Raw genomic sequence first — 20,014 nt, forward strand, 5'->3', positions numbered from 1 at the left:
GTAGTTAGGTATATGTAAAGTTACTAATACAGACCATGATATAGGATTCCAGCCCATAATGTAATAGAGTAGACCCTTGGCATCTGCTGGGGTTTGGTTCCAGGACTCCCGGTGGTTATCAGAATCCATGGATGATCAAGTCCCATTCAATACAATGGCATAATAGAATGGTGTCTCTTGATAAACCTTGGTAAAATCAAGGTTTGCTTTTTGGAATTTACATTTTTTGGAATATTTTCAATCAATTGAATCTGTGGATAAAAAATCTGTGCATATGAAGGGCCGTCTGGAATAGCTGTGCTGTTTGTTGTTTACCTTCAAGTCATTTCTGACCTATGCAACCCTAAGATGATCCTATCACAGCATTTTCTTGGCAAGAATTATTCTGAGAAATGTTACCTTTGCTTTTCTCTGAGGCTGAAATAGTGTGACTTGCCTGAGTTTCAAACAGGGATTCAAAGCATTTTCTCCAGAGCTACAACCCAACACTCAAACCACTACACCACACTGGTTTTCTAATCAATAGGCAGTAAAATAATCATTTCCATTTTAAAACCTCTCTAAGAGGCAGCCATTACCTGAAGACCCACATGAATAGTGTCTTTGCCAGTGAAAGCACAGAGGGGGCTAGCTCAAATGTCAGTTTCATAATCAAGGAGCCACCAAAAATAAGACCATCCATGGATGATCACCTTTTCTGAAGATGCCAGCCACAGATGCTGGCAAAACGTCAGAAAGAAACTCTGCTAGAACATACCCACATAGCCCGAAAAACCCACAAAAAACTAAAAATAAGACCCTCTCTTCTGTCTGCAACAGATGTAGCAGATTTCAAAGTCCAAGCAACTTATATGAGAGAATATGATCTTTCACCTAGCTTAGACCCAAGTCAATCATAACCAGCAAATTGTGTCCAGAAATGGATTAGTAGTCATATCTTTCACTGGGGTCCTTCTAGAAAGTCCCTCACACTTTTTGAATGCATTCTTAGAGATTAAAGATTTCCCCTTTTCCACTTAAATTTACATCTTTTTATTAAGAAAGAGAAAAACAGATGCATACATTTTAAAAAAAACTATATAGTGTAAACTTCTTGGTGCTTCTTGGCATCAAAATATTCTTTCATGAAGCTTCTAAAAATATTCTTTCCTGTGTGAACAAAACATAAACAACATATCTCAAGAGAAGTAATTGTGACCATATACATCTTTCTCATGGGGCAAGTGGCTGTACATGTTATTCAGTATTCACATATGAATAAAGTGAGAGAGAAATTAGGGATCCAATTCTTTTATTTATTAACTTGTAACTTTATTACAAATTTAACCTTTTGCATGAATGTTTGGGTACAATGCTGTTGTATCTTGCATAATTTTTTTTTTGTTCAACACTATTGAGTATAATCTGAATGGAAAATTCTTCCCAGTAGAAAACCACTTACCTTGCAAAATAAATTGATACATGGAAAAATATTTTCAAATTCAAAATAAAATGTACTCTCTGATCTCAATTCAGTATATATACTAATAAAAGATAAGGCTGCATATTGTTGCTGGAAAAAAGTGGAAAAAATGGCTAAACAAGCAAAACAGTTTGTGGTAGGATTTTTTCTCAGGCTTCTTGAGGAATAATACTTATTGACAGACTTGATTGTTAATAGTAAACACAACATGGGTGGGAGATCTATTGTTTAGCTGTTTCCATTGCAAATGGGAGCATTGGGACATCATACAACAGCACATTGGCTTGTCTGCAGTAATTTGTAGTTCTTGTCACTTTATGCTTTGAATGAGGCTCTTTATTCTACCACCTTTAATGAGGCAGGATTTTACTGCTCCTTGTATACTTTTATGTTTTGAGTAGAACAACATATATGTTGAATAGCTATGTATGTCATCTGCTGTTTTAAGCTTGCCTGGAGAGAGTATTGTGTGTGTCTTCTATTATGTCAGACATTTAACTTTAAAGAGCTTCTTCAGAAAAAAATGTTCATGTAAGTGTGATTCCTTCAGAGAAACATCAAATTCATAAAATAGTTTCTAATCTTCTCTTTGAGGTCCCAGTGTTTGTTTTTCCCTTTTCAGCTACTAAAAGCAATTGATGCTGAATTGTTGTTGTTTCAGTAAAGGGCTATGGTAAAATTATGGCAGACTCTTTAATTGCCTGGTTACTGTGCCTGCCAGAATTGTTGGATGTACAGTATTGTCATGAATTACTCTATGATGGTATAGCTGACTTCTCTCTATTCCACAGTGCTGCAAATTCCTGCCCATCTAGTCCTCGTGGGGCCGGTTCTTCAGGGTACAAAATGGGTCGTGTAATATCATCTGACCTACATCTAATGGCTGAAAATTCTCAGTCAGAAAATGACAAAGAAGCATCTGGTGGAGATAGCCCAAAGGTAACTTTGGTTAGAATTCATACAGTAAAAACGATATTTGAGTCAACTTTTTGTACTAATGGAGATGCATGGTTGGAAAAAGTGAAAGTAGCAATAATACCTAAATAGAGTTTAGTAATTCAGACTGGAAAACAACCTGCACTCCATGGCATCAATATATATTTGTACATCATACTTGTTTTATTTGCTGATGTTTGGAGACTGCGGCATGCATAGAAAAATAATTTCTAACACATAACACACTTTTCATATCATATTAATTAAAATTGTGAACAGAACGATAAGGCTTTCCCCTTATCGCTTAGTATTCTTGTCTGTTATATGCTGAAAATGAGAAGTAGAAAATTTACCCTAATCATTAATTAAGAAGTTGTACTAATATTGAAGAATAAATTGTAATGTCAGATTATGTTGTTAGAGGCATCAAAAAGTATAATACAAGTTACATTTTCCATATTAAACAAGAAAATTGCACCACAGTAGTCACTTTGCTAACCACTACCCATGGCAGTCACACCTGCAATCCTCACACTCTTTTTCACATATTTTTGCTATCAGTACCCCTACTGGTTCCACTGCTTTCTATGTGAGGCTGTTCTTTTCACTCTTAGGGTGAAATGTTGCTATAATCCTGGTACAGTGACTCAGCTGTACACATGGTTATCAGGAATAATAAGTATAATTTTGTTAAATACAGTTTAAGATCGTAAATAGATATTGTTTCACTTTTTCCACTCCAACAAATACACTTTCATAGTTTCATTTATTGTGGTACACTTTATTATTATTATTATTATTATTATTATTAACCTTTATTTATAAAGCGCTGTAAATTTACACAGCGCTGTACATACAATCTTATTAATTGGACGGTTCCCTGCCCTCAGGCTTACAATCTAAAAAGACACGACACAGAAGGAGAAGGGAGTGGTGGTGGGGAAGGGGCCTGTCTAGTAAGATAATACATATAAAATACATAGCAATACAGGAAATGATTCAATAAACAGACAACAAAAGAACATCAAATAGCAAGTGACAATTATGCAATGCCTGGGAACGCTTCTCTGAACAGGATGGTCTTCAGCTCTGTTTTGAAGCTGGTTAAGGAAGTGATGGCTCTTGCTCGCGGGGGAAGAAGGTTCCAGGAGTGAGGGGCAGCGAGTGAAAAGGGGTGAATCCTAGATGGGGCAGAGGAAATCCTGGGCTGGGACAGCAGACCTTGACTGCCAGAACGGAGGGCCCTAGTGGGAAGGTGAGGGGAAATAAGGTCTGATAAGTAGGGAGGGGCCAGCCCATGGAGGGCTTTAAACGTTGACACTTCTAACAAACTATATATTAACTTCTAACAAATTATGTATTAACATATAATACATGATTTTCCTCACCCCCAAACTCAAACCCTCCCCGTCACTGCCTTCATTCAAACCCTTATCTTGTCTGTCACTCTCCTCCTCCTCCTCCTCCTCCTCCTCCTCCTCTTCTTCATGTCTTTCCAAACAGAACCTCCCTCTCTGTCTGTCCCTATAAGTCACTACGCCTAGTTTCATCTAACATTCTGCAGTGGTCCTCAGATGATTGTATACTTACCACATTGGACTGCGAGAACAAACTGTTTTTATGTGTAACATCATAAAGATCGTTCATGTAAATTATTAGATCTGTCTATGTTTATTGATTATTCTTATTTTACCTCTTGTATTACAATAAAATAATAGATACAGTGCTGTTAGTGGTACTAAAGGGATAAACTGCTTTTATAATGGACATATTTTATCTTTTTTTCCCCCAGGATGACTCCAAACCACCTTATTCCTATGCACAACTAATAGTACAAGCAATTACCATGGCACCTGATAAGCAACTTACACTAAATGGAATTTATACGCACATAACTAAAAACTATCCTTACTACAGAACAGCAGACAAGGGCTGGCAGGTAAATTTAACCAATGTGTTCCATAAATAAATAAATAAATAAAAATGTTTGGACAAGTGTCTAATGATCTGCCCAGTTTCTTTAGTTTTGTAAAATACACTTAAGAGCTTTCAAAAACAAAATGACTAGCTGTTTCAGAAATGGCGCACTGTGGTTTCTCTTTCAGTCTACAGAAATGACCATACATTTCTCATCAAAACACCCTACACTTATGTCTCAATTAATTGTTAGCTACAACGAATGTCATGGTTTTAGGGAGAGAAGGGTTTTAAAAAGAAATCCAGAACTAGATGTCTATGACAGTAGTAGGTTAAAAATCAAATGGCTGCCGGAGTTGTCTGTGCTCTTCCATGCTCCTTTCTCCAGATTCTACTAGCATAAGCATCCAAACTGAATAACATGTACTCTGATTTGAATGTTTTGTTTTAGGAGTATGCCCAACATTGCACGAGCAAGCTTCTGCTTGCACAGCAGAACTTGCACATCCTCACATCCTGCACCCCACCTCTGTATGCCCCCAAAATCTAGTCTGGAGAGCCTCCAACCTTTCAGAGTACACATCAGGTAACAGGTGTGGTTCTGAGCTGAGAGGGCAGTTTTCTCTGCTGATGGATGCCATTCCATTGGCAGATACCCCTAATGATGGTTCATTGGCAGATGTCCATATGATGTGCTGGACAGAAAAGAGGTGAAGCAAAGATTGAAAACAATGTATGACATACTCAAGAATGTGTACAGAAAATTCAAATTTTGTGGGAAATGCCTTAGTACAAAAGTTTGTGGCCTTCCTTAGGTTGCTTACAATTCTGGCACAGGTTCCTCCATCTCCCCCCCCCCCCCCATGTTTTTCTAATTAAGAGAAGCTCATCTTCTCTGATTCTGAAGAAATCTAAATACATTGCTGTATACATCCCAGGAATTTAGCTCACTCTGAGAGTTTCAAAGACAATGTAGGGCAACACCATGAAGACTTGAAAACTATAGATTGGTATAGTATGTTGGGGAAGCAAAAAGTGAGTTTGTGAGCAGATTTGAGGAAAAAACATGATGTTTTGCAAACACTAAGCAAGGTGACTGAGTTCACCAAATGAATTTTAAGGCTAGGTGGTTGTTAGCAGAATTTGAAGTATTTCAGTTAAGAAAGCAGGAAAAAAGTTGAAATGAGAAAAGGCATGGGTATTTGAAGTACTTACATAAACTTGATATAATAAAATCTTTTAAGCAGTTTTCCATTAACACTTCCATGAATGGTTAATAGAGGAGAAGACATGAGAACTTCATGTATTTGAGGGCATACTCTATCAGATTTTATATAAATAGTCCTATTTTCCCCCTTCCCAAATTACAGTGAAAGACGGAGTTACCTGATGAGTATGTAATGGCTGAGGACTGTTTCATTAGGAGTAGAGACCTTTGCATTGGGCCACATTCTAGCTTGATATGGAAGAGATGGATGATTTCTGTATATCTTTTATATCCCATAGAATTCAATACGTCACAATCTTTCTCTGAATCGTTATTTCATCAAAGTACCACGCTCCCAGGAAGAACCAGGCAAAGGCTCCTTCTGGAGGATAGACCCTGCCTCTGAAAGCAAATTGATAGAGCAGGCTTTTAGGAAAAGGCGGCCGAGGGGAGTACCTTGCTTTAGAACCCCACTGGGACCTCTTTCTTCTAGGTAAGGAATCGAAGTTGGGGACTTAAAAATATACACTTCCAGAGGCATCATTTTAAGTATAAACCAGTGTAACAGCATAGAATAATGACAGTTCTTTTTAAGTGAAAGCAATATTGCTAAGGCTAAAGTAAAGTTTGTAACAACAGCACATTTCCCAAATTAGGAAGAGACATTCGATATGATTTGTTTGCAGTGAGAAGCCATTAAAATTGCTTTTTGAGGTTTGATGGGTTTTACATCATGCTCAGGTTATTATACTGTCTGCTGTTGAGCAATACAGATGTGTATTAAATAAATAAATAACTCTGGGGCATTACATTTTCCCCATACTATGATATTGGCTAGTAACACTGTTTTTCTCAGCTGTAATCCTTTTGGAAGCATTTCTTAGCTCCCTCTAGGCAGTGCCTGTGGTGGCTAGGTGTATATACAGTGTATCCTTGGTATCCCCAGTGGAGTTTGACTCCAGGACCTCATGTGGATACCAAAATCTATTGGTGCACATGTCCCATTAAATACAGTGGGGTAGTAAAATTTGTGCCATATATAAAATGGCAAAATCAAGGTTTGCTTTTTGGAATTTATATTTTTAAAAATATTTTTAAACCACGAATGGTTGATTCCATGAATAAAGACTCTGTGGATACAGAAGGTTGACTGTATTTGGCTCACACAAGTGCTGGGTTGCATTATTGATGTAGTGATTGCCTAGGTTCCCTCTTGCCACACATTTGTTAGTTAACAGAGGGGCATTGTTAACTGAGGTATGTCTGTATTTGGTAGCAGAAAGGAAACACATACACTCAAAATGCCCTTTGACTGAAAATTATTACTTTTGGTTTGCCACATAGCTCAAGGCATATTTTCTTCATGCACCTTTTGAACCTCACTCATCATATCTAATGGCCTTTATTTTTCTTTTCTAATCAGGAAGAAATGCTTTGGGAATGGAGAAACTGTAAAGCAGGGAATAGCTTTCCCCTGGGTTGCTGTTCCTGTGCTCCAGGTTACCCCTTCCAGTTAGTTTTGTCATTTGTGCACTAGGGGATTATTGCATCACTTATAAACACATGTTTGAAAGCAGAGAATTAAAATGCTCTGTTGCAGGAGAAGAGGGATTGATTTGCAAGAATCAGCTGGGCTGAACACCCCTTCTCCAATGTCATTTGTCTGTTCAGAAACTGGATTTTCCTCTTAAAAGTCACTTGGATTCACTTCCATACATCCTGTATGAGGTAGTTTTGAGCCCTAGAACAAGAAGCAATTAATCATGCCTTCTTATTCTGGCACAGAATTATCTGAAAGGAGTTAAGTGGGGGACATACAGCTTTTGGTTGGGGGTTTGGACTTGATCCCCCTGAGATCCCCCTTTGTCCTGGGGATAAGACTAGCTGTCAGACTTAGTCATGCTTCAAGTAGATCATTGAAATCAGTGAAGAGTCAGTAACTTCTGTTAAGTTCAGTAGGGTCCTGTTTAACTATGATTAATTCTGGATCCAAGGTTATCTCTTTAAAATGAGGAGGAGGAGTTGTATCTACTGGCTGGTACAGTTACCTCTGATTGTTTTGGGGTGCCTTTTTCAAGCAAATGTTTTTGGAAAGAATTTCATTAATAGTTTCATCTGTTCCAGCAGATAACTAGATTTCATTGTCTCTAGGCACTCTTTAGGAGAATATAGTTATGAAAAAGTTAGTAATTCTTTCATAAAGAATCCTCAGTTCATGTCTTTTTATACAGAGATTTCTCTTAAAAAAATAGCAGTTCTGATGAAGCTTAAAAATTAAGATAATAGTTCAAATTTCAAGTGATCTGTAGTTTTCTTTTGTAAGTATTGTCTCAATAGTGAAATCTGGTAAAAGAAAAATATGAACCACCTTCTGCAGTGTAGAGAATGGTGTTAGAAAAGCCAAGGAGAATGGATAAGACAAAATTCAGGGAATTCTCTATCTGATGATCCTACAGGGCACATGGTTCTGTTACTTTAAGAAAATTCACTCATTTTCATTTTCTTCTATCCTGTCCCCTCCCATCTTTTGCTTTTCAACAGCTGTCATCTAGTCCACTTTTGAGCTTTTTCTGCAAAACTCTAGACACAATAAGTAATGTGTAGTTCCACTTAACCAACAATCATAGAGCTCCTCCTTGTGAAAGGTACATGCATTAAATGATTGGTAGGTGGATGAGGTAGATAATCCTAACTGTAGTGAAATCTAAAAGTGGTTCATTTTATTATCTCTTTTCAGAAGTGCCCCAGCTTCCCCTAATCATTCTGGAGTGTTATCTGCTCATTCAAGTGGTGTGCAGACCCCAGAGAGCTTGTCAAGGGAAGGGTCTCCTGTACCAATGGAGCCTGAGCCGAGCACTATCCAGCCAAAATTAGCAGTAATACAAGAAGCACGGTTTGCACAGAGTGCTCCAGGTGAGTTTTTCATGCAGTTTGTGTATTCATATATAAAGTAACAGCATATTAACACTATGCAAACTGATGGAGAATATAAGGTAGGCTTTGCTTTTAAAAAACACTTATTTGAAGAAAGAAATAAAAATGAAAATAAAATGTGTAAATGTGCTGTATTAAGTGAAGAGTTGATAGAATTTCCTATATTTTTGGGATGCTGAGGAGTTGAAGCACATCAGGTTTCATGGTGGTGGTCTTCAAATAGCATGGAGGCTGCCGTAGTGTGATCTTTGCACATTTGGATTCTGCTGGATGTTCAAGACTGTGTCAAGAGAAAAGTATACAGAATTGCTCCTTGTCACACCAACACCAGTCCAGCTTTAGAAGGGAGAGTACTGTTGATATGAGTGGTCTGTTTGAATGACTGTCATGAACATCTATATCACTACATATGGAAGAAATGATGGCATGCTATATTAAACTCTTTGAACCTGGAAGCTGCCATATTTAGCAATAACAATAGCATGAACATTTCTGTATTGCTTATCGGTGAAAGCGTTCTCTAAGCAGTTTACAATCTGTAAGTCAGTTGTCCCCAACAAGCTAGGTACTCATTTTACCAACCTGCGAAAAGCTAAAAGGCTGAGTCAACTGTGGAGCCCCAGGGATCGAACTGTCAAACTTGTGGCTGCAGTATCAGCATTTAACAGAGATGCACTTTTCTCTCTCCCAAGTAAGGTTCTTGGGTGATATGCTCACATAAACATGGATAAGGACATTCATGTATGAATTGGTTCTAAAAGTCATCTTTAAACAGGAAGATGCTGTATTGAGACACCTGTTTCTCAATAATTTATTCATGGTGCAGTTATTATATTATATGCATGGGTGGGATGCAAATTTTAATTTAAAGCACCCTTTTATGCATAGATGGGAAGCTTCACTCTTCCTTTACAGATTAATCTGCTTTGTGAGGTTTTCTGTGTTTATTAGAATTTCACAGGACACCAGTGTAGACTGATCACAAAATGGCTGCTCAAGTAGAAGCCTGTCACAGTTGCCAGTTTTATAAACTGGACTGGTCTCCATAAACAAGAGCAAATATACATTTGAGTTACTGCAGATCAGGGATAATTTATTTATTAGTTTTGTTTATGTCCTTGTTTTCCTTCAGTGAGTGTAAGATACAGTACATGGCTCTTTTCTTCTTTACTTTATCTTCACAGTAAGCGTGTCAGGTTGGATCTTCCAGGTCCTACTCCAGCACTGACCACTGTGCTGAACCAGGAAGATATACAGACATTGGGTCATATATGACCAGCTTGGGAGGCTGTAAGAGAAGCCCAAGGTCAGCCATTAAATCCATGGCAGAGATTTTTTAAAGGCAATTTCCAAAACAGCAGCTGTCTTTGAGGTGCCAGAACGTGTTTGGGTTTAAAAAAAACACACAAATTATTTTCAAAATTAGTTTGTAATTACTTTATGCTCTAGCGTCTGGAGCAGCAAGAAACAAACTTGTTTCATCTTCTATTTAACTTCCCTTCAGATTCTTAAAGATGGTTCTCACATGCCTTTTTTTGGCCAGTGGGCAATTACCATGGAATCACAAGAATAGCATAGTTGCTTGAGTTTAGGACTTCAACAGTAATTTCCTTTCGACCAACCAGTATATGTGCCTTAACCTCAGCACTACTTCTAGCCACCGCGTATGATTTTGCCATTGCCATTTTCCCCCAAATACTGGGACTGCAGGATGGTAGTTGGATTGGCTGGTAGGCTGGTGGGAGAGTCAGTGAAGCAACCCACAGCTGGGTTGATTAGAAGAGTGTCAGGCAAACAGGCAGCAAACAGTTCAGCATAGAATACTTTACTCATGTGGTACCTTACGGAGGTTCAAAGGCTGGAGGAAGCTGCTGTGTCTGCTATAGCATAGGCTACCCTATTATTTTGAATTCTAGGCTGTAGAGCTGAATGGCAGTTTTCTGTGCCAAAGGGGAAGGTGGGTGGAGTATGGGAGTGAAACTGGTGGGCCAAATGGAAATTGACAGTAGATCTCCAGAGTTTCAGCAGGGTTGTTTCACAGCTGCACTTAAAAATGTGGGGGGTTGGATCTGGGACCTTCTGTGTGTAGGGCATATGCTCTACCACTGAGCTTCTGCTCTTCAGTGATTTAATTTGGGTTCCATGCTGGGAGAAAGGCAAAATTAAAATAAATTAAAAATAAAAATAAATTACATTTTTGTGAGTGTGTACAAAATTGTTGTATTAACTGTTTACAGCATTACCATAGTTTTGATTCCCTGCTTCTTGCAGCAATTTTATTTTTATTTTTTGGCCTGATGTGACCCTCTGCTGGAGAGAGAACAAGTAGAGTTTCTGACTGTTGTGTTGACTGTTCTGATAGCTGTGGAAGCTGCTGGAGGGGAGGGAAGGGAGAAATTTAATTCAAGGAAGAAATGGCAGAAGACATAACCACTTTTTCTATGCCTTTTTTTGTAGGATCACCCTTATCTAGCCAGCCTGTTTTAATTACTGTACAGAGGCAGCTACCACAAACAATGAAACCTGTCACTTACACTGTTGCTACTCCTGTGACAACATCAACGTCCCAACAGCCTGTAGTACAAACAGTTCACGTTGTTCATCAGATCCCAGCTGTGTCTGTCACAAATGTGACTGGATTAGCACCAGCAAATACTTACACTGTAGCTGGACAAGCTGTGGTCACGCAGGCAGCAGTGGTGGCTCAGCCAAAAGGAGAACCTCAAGAGAATGGAGACCATAATGAAATGAAAGGTGAGAATTTGGCTGATTTCACCCTGGGGCTAATGAAGTCCAAATATTCTTATCTTTATTTGGTTATAAATAGAAAAACTGGTTTTTAATTTTATACAGGATTTTTTTTTGAGGATGTGCTAAGTTAGACATTTTGCCCAATTTTGTACTTTATGTTGAACCATGATCTTTAACTCGTCTTTATTTTCTCTCTTCCCAGTTAAAGTGGAGCCTATACCTGCAGTTAGCCATACAACTATAGGAGCTGCTAGTCGGATCATTCAGACATCTCAGAATACACCCTTACAGACGGTTACTCTAGTGCAACAAACACCTCTAGGTCAACACCAGCTACCAATAAAAACTGTAACTCAGAATGGAACACACATAGTACCCATCACCACAGCAATTCAAGGTCAGGCTAACTCAGGTAAGCATTTGGAGTTATATCTTAGGGTGCTGCAAATTGTCTTTAGCATTAATGATATCCAGAACATGTGGATTATGATATCTCAATATTGTTATAAATTCTTCCTTAAGAATTTGATTGACTTCTCCAGAAAGGTTTTGCTTTTGTATTTTTGGACAAAGCACTCCCCATACCACATGGCCAGCTGGTTTTGTAATCAAAGGCACATGTATGATGGAAAGAGGGTAGGGGCAATCCAAAAACCAACTGGTCATGCTCACATCTTTGGGTTTAATTACTGGTCTCTGCTTTGAACAACTAGAATCTGGTTTATTTGAACAAGGGCAAATTTGAGCAAAGCTGTAAGAAAGGATTAGTAAGCTGAAAGGAAGCTATTCTTTGTGAAATCTGCATAATCTTACACATGACATTGGATCAACACACTTCACAGCTAGGACTTTCTTAAAGGCCCTGAGCAACTTGCTTCCATGTGTAAGGATAGGCCCACATGCTTCTTCTGCGAAGCATATAAATGGGTTATTGTATGCCTGCATAGCAATTTCAGATCCTACTGGAATCGCTAGGGAAGTATTTTTGGCGGTAGATCAGCCCACCCTCTATATAGGCTTGGTGTCTTCCCGCCCTTTCCCAGTTCCTTTTGTCTGCCGCGTGAGCAGCACAGGGAACCTCGCTTGGAATTCGCTCCTTCTTTTGCTTTTGGCCACGTTTTGGCTTTGACTTCTCTTTGGATAGTGATTTGGACTTGTTTTGAACTCTGATCAACGGTATTTTTTGGCTTGTTTGACCATTCTCTCTTCTTTGGTTTTTGACGATGTCCTTGCACTCTTTCAAGAGATGCACCGAGTGCAGAGGAAAGATTCCCAGCCAGGATGGCCACTCTATGTGCCTCCTTTGTCTGGGCAAGGATCCCAATGCCTCTACGTGCCCTCACTGCAAGGCCTTTACACCTCAGGCCAGGAAAAACAGGGAGATGCACCTTCATTCTTTACTATACGCACAAATCTCCAAGCCTCCTGCGCCTTCTAAGGTCACTGCCAAGGCTCCTTCTGCTGAAGGCATACCCTTCACTGAGGTTCCACATTCTCCTACTTTGGAGAAACGCAGGGTGACTGATGATCAGGAGTCCGGGCAGCAACCCTCCCCTAAGCGGAAAATATCCTTAGATGGCTCCAAGTCCGATAAAAAGAAGCATAAGTCTTCTAAGGACAAGGGCAGAGAGTCATGTCATCTTAAGGACAAAAAGTCTTGCCCTTTGACATCTTTGGATGCCAGCTGTTGGTCCCATACTGAACAGCCCTTGTCTCCCGTCATTATGGACTCGGGCTCTGTGCCATGTGGCCAACTGCCCACTCAGACCAGCACACCTCTTCCTTCTTGAGACGACCTCCGCTCTCCACCTCGAGCCAAGTCTCTCCAATTCCTCAGGGGCTTCCTGAACCTTACCAGCTCTCCGATGCGGAGCTTGAGGCTTCTCATCAACTCACGGATTCGGACTTGATGGCGTCTCAATGTGTCCCTGTGGATCGTCTTTCTCAGACCTCCGAGGTCATCCAGTTTGAAGATAAACCTGAGGAAAAACTCTCCTATAGCTTCCCAAAACCCTCTGGTAGAGACCTCCTTTTTGATGACGAGACGGGCACCTATTACCTCCCTCGACCCTTCAGAAGTTTGAGCCGGACGTTTTTTTCAGGCCCTCGGTACTGAGGAACCCTGGTTTCCTTCTCGTACGGCCTCCGCTTTGGCAGCAGCCCTTCAGTCCCATCCTCCTTCCACAATGTTCCACATGGACCAGCCGCAGGCCTTTGCATCGCATGCTATTTTTCATCAGGCTCCTCTTGTCTACACTGCTCCTCCGGCCTCCTGGACCTCTCCTTTGTATTCAAGGCATCACCTCAGGGCTCCTTCGGCCTCATCCGAGTCGCCCGACTATTCTGAATCGGACTACTCCCGTGTTCACCAGAGTCAGGCCCTCACTGTTCATGAGGCGCCTTCCCCCACTGATGACATCAAGTCTTTTGCCAAACAGATGATCTGAATGAACCTCTCCGTGTCAAGGTTCTCCACACCAACTCCAAAGCTCTAGATCCCATTGATGAACATGTCCAGGATAGGGTCCCAACCCATCCTTCATTCCCATTCTTGCCTTCCATGTCAAAGATTGTCAAGCGCTCTTAGACTGTCCCTTCTTCTTCTCAGCCTCTCTCCAAGAAGCTGGACAACTTGTACAGGATCACCCGCTCCGATGATTCTTGGGTCTTCGAGCATTCTTGTCCAAAATCAGCCATTGTCTAAACTTCCCAACTCCATTTTACACCCAAAGATGCATTCTTTCCTAATGACAAGGAGGGCTGCAGAATGGACACCATGGCTTGGAAGTCCTATGCCTCAGCAATCTTGGACCTCAAAGTTGCAAACTACACGGCCTGTATGGCCGCTTACCAGCAGGACTTGTGGGAATGTGCCCTTCTCCTCTATGATGATCTCTCAGAGGAAAAGAAACGCCTAGCTCTTACAATCCACGCCCAGGCACACTCTCTGGCCTCTCAACAAATCACCTCGGCCAGACATTCTGCCGATTGCACTGCCAGACAACTTTCAGGTGCCGTTACTCTCCGTCGCCATGCCTGGCTGAGGTTGTCTGACCTGACACCCCAGGCCAGACTGGCCACTAGAGAACTCCCCTTTGATGTTTTGGGCCTTTTCCATAAGGACATATGGTAACTCTTGCTTCCATCTTACTCCTATTACAGGACTCAGATTGGTTCGCCACTTTGGACCTTCAGGACACTTATTTCCACATCAGCATCCAAGAGGACCACCGGAATCACCTTGCCTTTTCTGCTGGTCCTGACTCCTTTCACTACTGTGATTTGCCTTTCGGGCTTTCCATGGCACTGAGGGTGTTCACTAAGTGCATGGCAGTCGTAGAAGCATTCCTCCACCAGCAGAACATCATCGTCTTTCCATACCTTGATGAGTAGTTGTTCATTGCTCCAAACAGACACATGCTCTCCAATCACCTCAGCTATGCTCTCTCTCTCTCCTTCGAGCCTTGGGACTCATGGTTAACCCAGAAAAATCCACTCTTTGTCCCACCCAAAGAGCACAATTCATAGGCACCATGTTAGATTCCACGTCATCAAGAGCATATCTTCCCCACGACAGGTTCACAAACCTCAAGTCTTCAATTTAGTGCTGCCTCACCTCCAGATGCATCAGGGCGAGAACTGGTCATGTGGTGCTGGGACACATGGCATCCACAACATACGTCACTCCGTGGGCCCGGCTCTGCATGCGCCCCTTTCAATTCTGGTTTCTCTCCGTCTTCAGTCCAGCCTACAACCATCCACAGAAATGGATCACCATCTCGAGGCCAGTGTCTCGCTCCCTCCATTGGTGGCTCAACCCATGGAACGCCTGCATGGGCATGCCTTCCCTGCCTCCTCAGGCTCAGGTCATGCTCACTACAGACGCTTCCACCACTGGATGGAGTACCCTCTGCAACTATCTCTCTGTCAACGGGAATGGTCTCCAGCAGAGCGCCCCATATCAATGCCCTCAAAATGTTAGCGGTCTGGAAGGCCCTGAGGTCTTTCGAAACCTTGCTTCGAAACCAGGTGGTCTTGCTCATCACCGACAATACGACGGTGATGTATTACATCAACAAGCAAGGAGGAACCAGATCTTCCACCGTCCTCGATCTCACCCCCCAGATTTGGAACTGGTGTGTCCCCAGGCACATCGTTCTACAAGCCATCCACCTCCCAGGGGAGGAGAACGAGCTTGCAGACAGACTGAGCAGAGCTCCAGACTCCTGTCATAAGTGACAACTCAATCCTCACGTTGTGCACCACTTGTTCTCCCTCTGGGGAACTCCGAACATTGCTTCCCACCTGAACTTCCAATGCAGTCAGTTTTGCTCCAGGACTCCATCTGACCAGTCATTAGGAGACGCCTTCCTCTTCCGCTGGCCGGACAAGATGGTCTATGCATTTCCTTCCTTCCCTTTCATCACAACAGTGATAGCCAAGCTCCAAACAGACCGCTCAGATGTGATCCTTGTCACCCCTTGATGGCCGAGACAACTGTGACTCACTCCTCTTCTCCACCTCTCCAACAACCAGTTTCAGCCTTGCCTCTCCGTCCCAACATTCTGACCCTCCACAATGGTCAGGTTCATCACCTGGATGTCAAGACTCTCCACCTCTTGGCTTGGAGGATTCTGCCTTGAACCGTCTCTCAGCTCCAGTTCGAAAGGTCATCTTGACTTCTCATAAGCCTTCCACTCAGTGTTCCTACTCCTTCAAGTGGAACAAATTTCCTTACTGACAGGGGCCTATCCTCCTCGGAGGTTGATGTCCCCATTGTCCTTGAGTTTCTCAACTCCCTCTCCGGGTCCAGCTTCTCCATCTCCTCCTTGAGATGTTACCTCACGGCAATCTATGCCCACTTTCAGTTTTCTGGCTGCCCCTCCTTTTTTGTCGACCCCCTAATAAAGAAATTTTTCAAGAGCCTCAACAATCTCAATCCCCCAACTACAGCCCCGGCTCCAGCTTGGGATTTCCAACTTGTCTTGGCAGCCCTGTCTACAGTTCCCTTTGAACCTCTTGCTTCCTGTGACCTTAGGCTCCTCACCTGGAAGACGGCATTTCTGGTCGCACTGACCTCTGCACACTGGGCCAGTGGAATCTGTGCCCTCTGTACTGACTCTCCCTACCTCAAATTCTTCAAGGATAAGATTGTCCTCAGACTGGACATTTCCTTTCTGCCAAAGATAGTTTGTATCTTCCATCTTAACCAAGACATTATTCTCCTAATGTTTGCCCCGAACCCGACCACCGACATTGAGCGTCGACACCACTCTCTCAATGTCAGTCAGGCTTTGGCTTTCTATCTTGACAAGACTTAGGTCTCGAAGCGTTCTTGACAGCTTTTCTTCTGATACTCTCTCCCTAAATGGGGATTGCCTGTCACCCCTCAACGTTTCTCCACTATCCACCTTTATTATGAACTTCTTGGGAAGACTCCCCCTGCTTAAATTCGAGCCCATTCAACCAGGGCAGTAGCCACTTCCTCTGCCTTCTTGTCCGGCATCTCCTTGGAGGACATTTCTAAGGCTGCAGTCTGGTCACAAGCACTGACCTTTATCAAGCATTACAGACTTGATACCAGACACCGCTGTAAGGCAGCCTTTGGCAGAGCTGTGCTTCTTTCTGCAGTTCACTGAGGTTAGTTGACAACTGTTAATGACACACGCTCACACTGTTTCCTGGTTTAATACCTTTATTTATTGCCAGGATACACCCTCTTCCGGGAGACATTCAGCTTGTCAGTCTAACCCATTAGTGTGATTCTCAGAGACCATGAAGAAGGACAGGTTGTTTACCTGTAACTGTAGTTCTTCGAGTGGTCATCTGCGAATCCACACAAATCCCATCCATCATGCCCTCTGTCGTGTCCTGCACTTTCCTCCTTGTCTGCTCCTTCAGCGGATTGTTTGAACTGAGAAAAGGCAGGAAGACATCCTGCCTATATAGAGGGTGGGCAAATCTACCGCCAAAAAGTCTTCCCTAGCAATTCCAGTAGGATCTGAAATTGCTGCACAGGCGTAGAATAACCCATTTGTGTGGATTCGCAGATGACCACTCGAAGAACTATAGTTACAGGTAAGCAACCTTTCCTTTTCTCTTCTAGAATATTCTAAAAGATTCAATCTGTGCAGATGTCTTCCTCTGTATTTGGCTGAATGGCTGCAAAGAATACGATCTTGGATGAATTGTTGCAGATAAGCAGCTCTGTGTAACTCTGCAAGTGTATCTCTGACCTGCCTGGTAGTTTTGTAATAATTTCTTCATTTTTAGAAATGGTCAGTTCCCACAGCTTTTCTCACCAAAGTTAGGATGGTTCCTAAATATTTAACACTTAAGGCTGCCAGGATATCTAAGATTCTGGACATGAAGTTAAGTTTGCTCTTGTTCTCAAACTCCTATGAAGTTTGCTTTGACTTACTGTGTCTTCCTTCCCCTCTTATTATTATTTTTTTTATAGCTGCTGCAAGTCCTTTACACATGCTAGCAACCCATGCATCTGCATCGGCTTCACTTCCAACAAAACGTCAGAATGGAGATCAGTCTGAACAGCAAGAATTGAAACGTATCAAAACAGAGGATAGAGAGAGCATAGTTATAGCTGTGAATGTTGAAGCCCCGCCAGTGGCAGTGAGTGAACAAGGCAGCCAGAACTAGGAACTTGGAAGAATATTTCTTTTTAAAATAATGCTCCATGGTGCCAAAAGGAGACATTTTAACACTCGTAATATTGAACATCTTCTCTTATGGTGGGGATAGGGGCCCTGTGACTTCAACTTTCAGCACTGAGAAACACAGGTGGCCTTAGGACTCCTTAATTTAAAACAAACACACACAAAAGTGTAAAACATCCTATTCCAGAGGCTGTGACCCCTCTCTCCCCTCCCTGCTCCTTGCCAGTCTGAAGTGACTCTATGTTGAGAGTTCCAAAGTTGGGGAAGACTGCAACTTTAAAAACCTCTGTTGGATTATCTTATGAATTGAGTACCTAACTACATCACAACATGATAAGAGCTTCATGTGACTGGATTTCTGACGATTGTATATTCCTCAAAGGGAACAGAAGGCAAGGAGCCATTTCCTACATCTTGGCAGCTAGCCTTTCATAACAACCTACCCAATGCAGTTGTTGGTAGATATGCAGTATTTTGTTGTTCACATGTGGAATTAGAAATTTTTGATGTGTACTTTTTGTTTTTCAAAATAATGGGGTCTTCGACATTTCAGATCACTCCATTTCTACTCCAGAAACTTTGGAATCACACAATACTTTTCATGTGAAATTTTGTTTGGTAAAACTGAATGTAGGGTTTTTTAACCAATGGAATGATTTAATTTTGTCCTGTTAAAGTTCAGATAAAGCTAATTTGTTACATCTGCAAATTTTCATATTTTAGCAGTTGCCTGATAAATTTAATCAAATTTTATTACCTTGTGTAGTGATCAAATGCTTCTTTGGGCTTGCATGTAACTGATTAGAAATACAGTGTAAATGAGCCGTTAACTGACGTAAAGAACTGCTATGAATTTGACCAGAGCTGCACTTACCTGTTTCTCTTTCTTGCTACCTTTTGCTGTTTGTTACTTTGTGTTGACTTTGACTGTCCCTGGCATATTTTTTCCAGTCTAAAGTAAAACGAGAGTCTTGCTTAATATTGTGTATGTTTAAAATAACAGACTGTTCTTCATTTAGAAAAAAAAGAGAGAAGATTCTTTATCACACGTCCTTTTAAAAAGAAAAAGAAAAAATATCTTGTCAGAGATATATTCAATATTTTTAAGCATAAGCACCCACCAGTAGAGATTAATCTGATGAGTTTATCCTTAACTTTTGATGTCCTACACAGGCCTTCTGAGGTCTTCATTTAAAAGTAGCTATTGTGGTTTTCTAACACTGGCTGCTATACTATAATAAATGTGTTTTTTAATGTGTGTTCAGAAGTTGAACATTTTAAAGATGACTTCTCAGAGTTGTGATGGTAGAATCCACCTTCTGTTTTGAAACTGAAGTAAAAGCTAAGACAGTTTGTTTGTCTTTAATTCATATTCTGTCTTGTCCCTTCACATATTAAGGTGAGTTAAATGTGAAGACTGGGCTTTAACTTTTGATTTGTCCTTTTTGGCTATACCATTATTTATGTGTTGTTGTTTTTTTCATTTTGAGAGGAATCTGTATTTTCATGATGGACTGAAATGGCTTGGAATGGCTTATATTTAGTCAGTTTTTGAAAACTGTTTTATCTGAAGACCAAATATGAGAAATCTGTACCAAGTATCATGTTAACCCCCACAGTAGAGCTGTCACAGTGTCGATGCAGATAATACATATTAAAAAGATTATGAAAAATGGATGTACACTAGCTGAATTTCTAACAGCCACTATAAGCTGGGTGAAACAAAATGATTTCTGTATCTGCAGCATTCTACTTTCTGTGCTGTGGTCATCTTATTTAGAATTAACTATATTGAATTATTGGCAAAAAATGATTATAAAACTACTATTTCATGAATATTAGGCAAACTGCTGCAAGTTTTTGAATAAAAAATAAAATCTGCTGAAGTTCTTTTAAGTCATTCAAAATTATTCATTCCCACAGTTCTCTGATATATTCAGCGTAGTTTATAAGCTAGGTAGAGAGGATGTAAATTCTTGAAATAGGAGGATTTAATATTCTTAACTGTTTGTTAGCCTATCTCAACCTGCATGGGAAGAGGTTAAAACTCAAGCAACATAACTGCATCCCCCCTTTCCCCCACTGGGTTATAACACTCTTTTCTGTCCTATTTGAGCACTGGAAGCTTAATGT

At 41.1% G+C, this 20,014-nt stretch overlaps 1 protein-coding gene across 1 annotated transcript in view; it reads left to right on the top strand.

Moving 5' to 3' along the window:
* FOXK2 (forkhead box K2) overlaps positions 1 to 19,767 on the top strand; it is a 65,907-nt gene extending 46,140 nt beyond the window's left edge. Inside the window, exons 3-9 of the mRNA XM_089533717.1 lie at positions 2,254 to 2,401; positions 4,191 to 4,337; positions 5,822 to 6,015; positions 8,260 to 8,435; positions 10,914 to 11,210; positions 11,410 to 11,619; positions 17,668 to 19,767. Coding sequence (XP_089389843.1) covers positions 2,254 to 2,401; positions 4,191 to 4,337; positions 5,822 to 6,015; positions 8,260 to 8,435; positions 10,914 to 11,210; positions 11,410 to 11,619; positions 17,668 to 17,864 — 1,369 coding nt within the window. The 3' untranslated portion in view covers positions 17,865 to 19,767. The remainder of the gene's footprint in view (positions 1 to 2,253; positions 2,402 to 4,190; positions 4,338 to 5,821; positions 6,016 to 8,259; positions 8,436 to 10,913; positions 11,211 to 11,409; positions 11,620 to 17,667) is intronic.
* The last annotated feature ends 247 nt before the right edge of the window (positions 19,768 to 20,014 follow it).

This window comes from Sceloporus occidentalis, unplaced genomic scaffold (assembly GCF_023333645.1).
Source record: "Sceloporus occidentalis isolate IW3139 unplaced genomic scaffold, rSceOcc1.0.p SCAF_1, whole genome shotgun sequence".
In the NCBI taxonomy this organism is placed as follows: domain Eukaryota; kingdom Metazoa; phylum Chordata; class Lepidosauria; order Squamata; family Phrynosomatidae; genus Sceloporus; species Sceloporus occidentalis.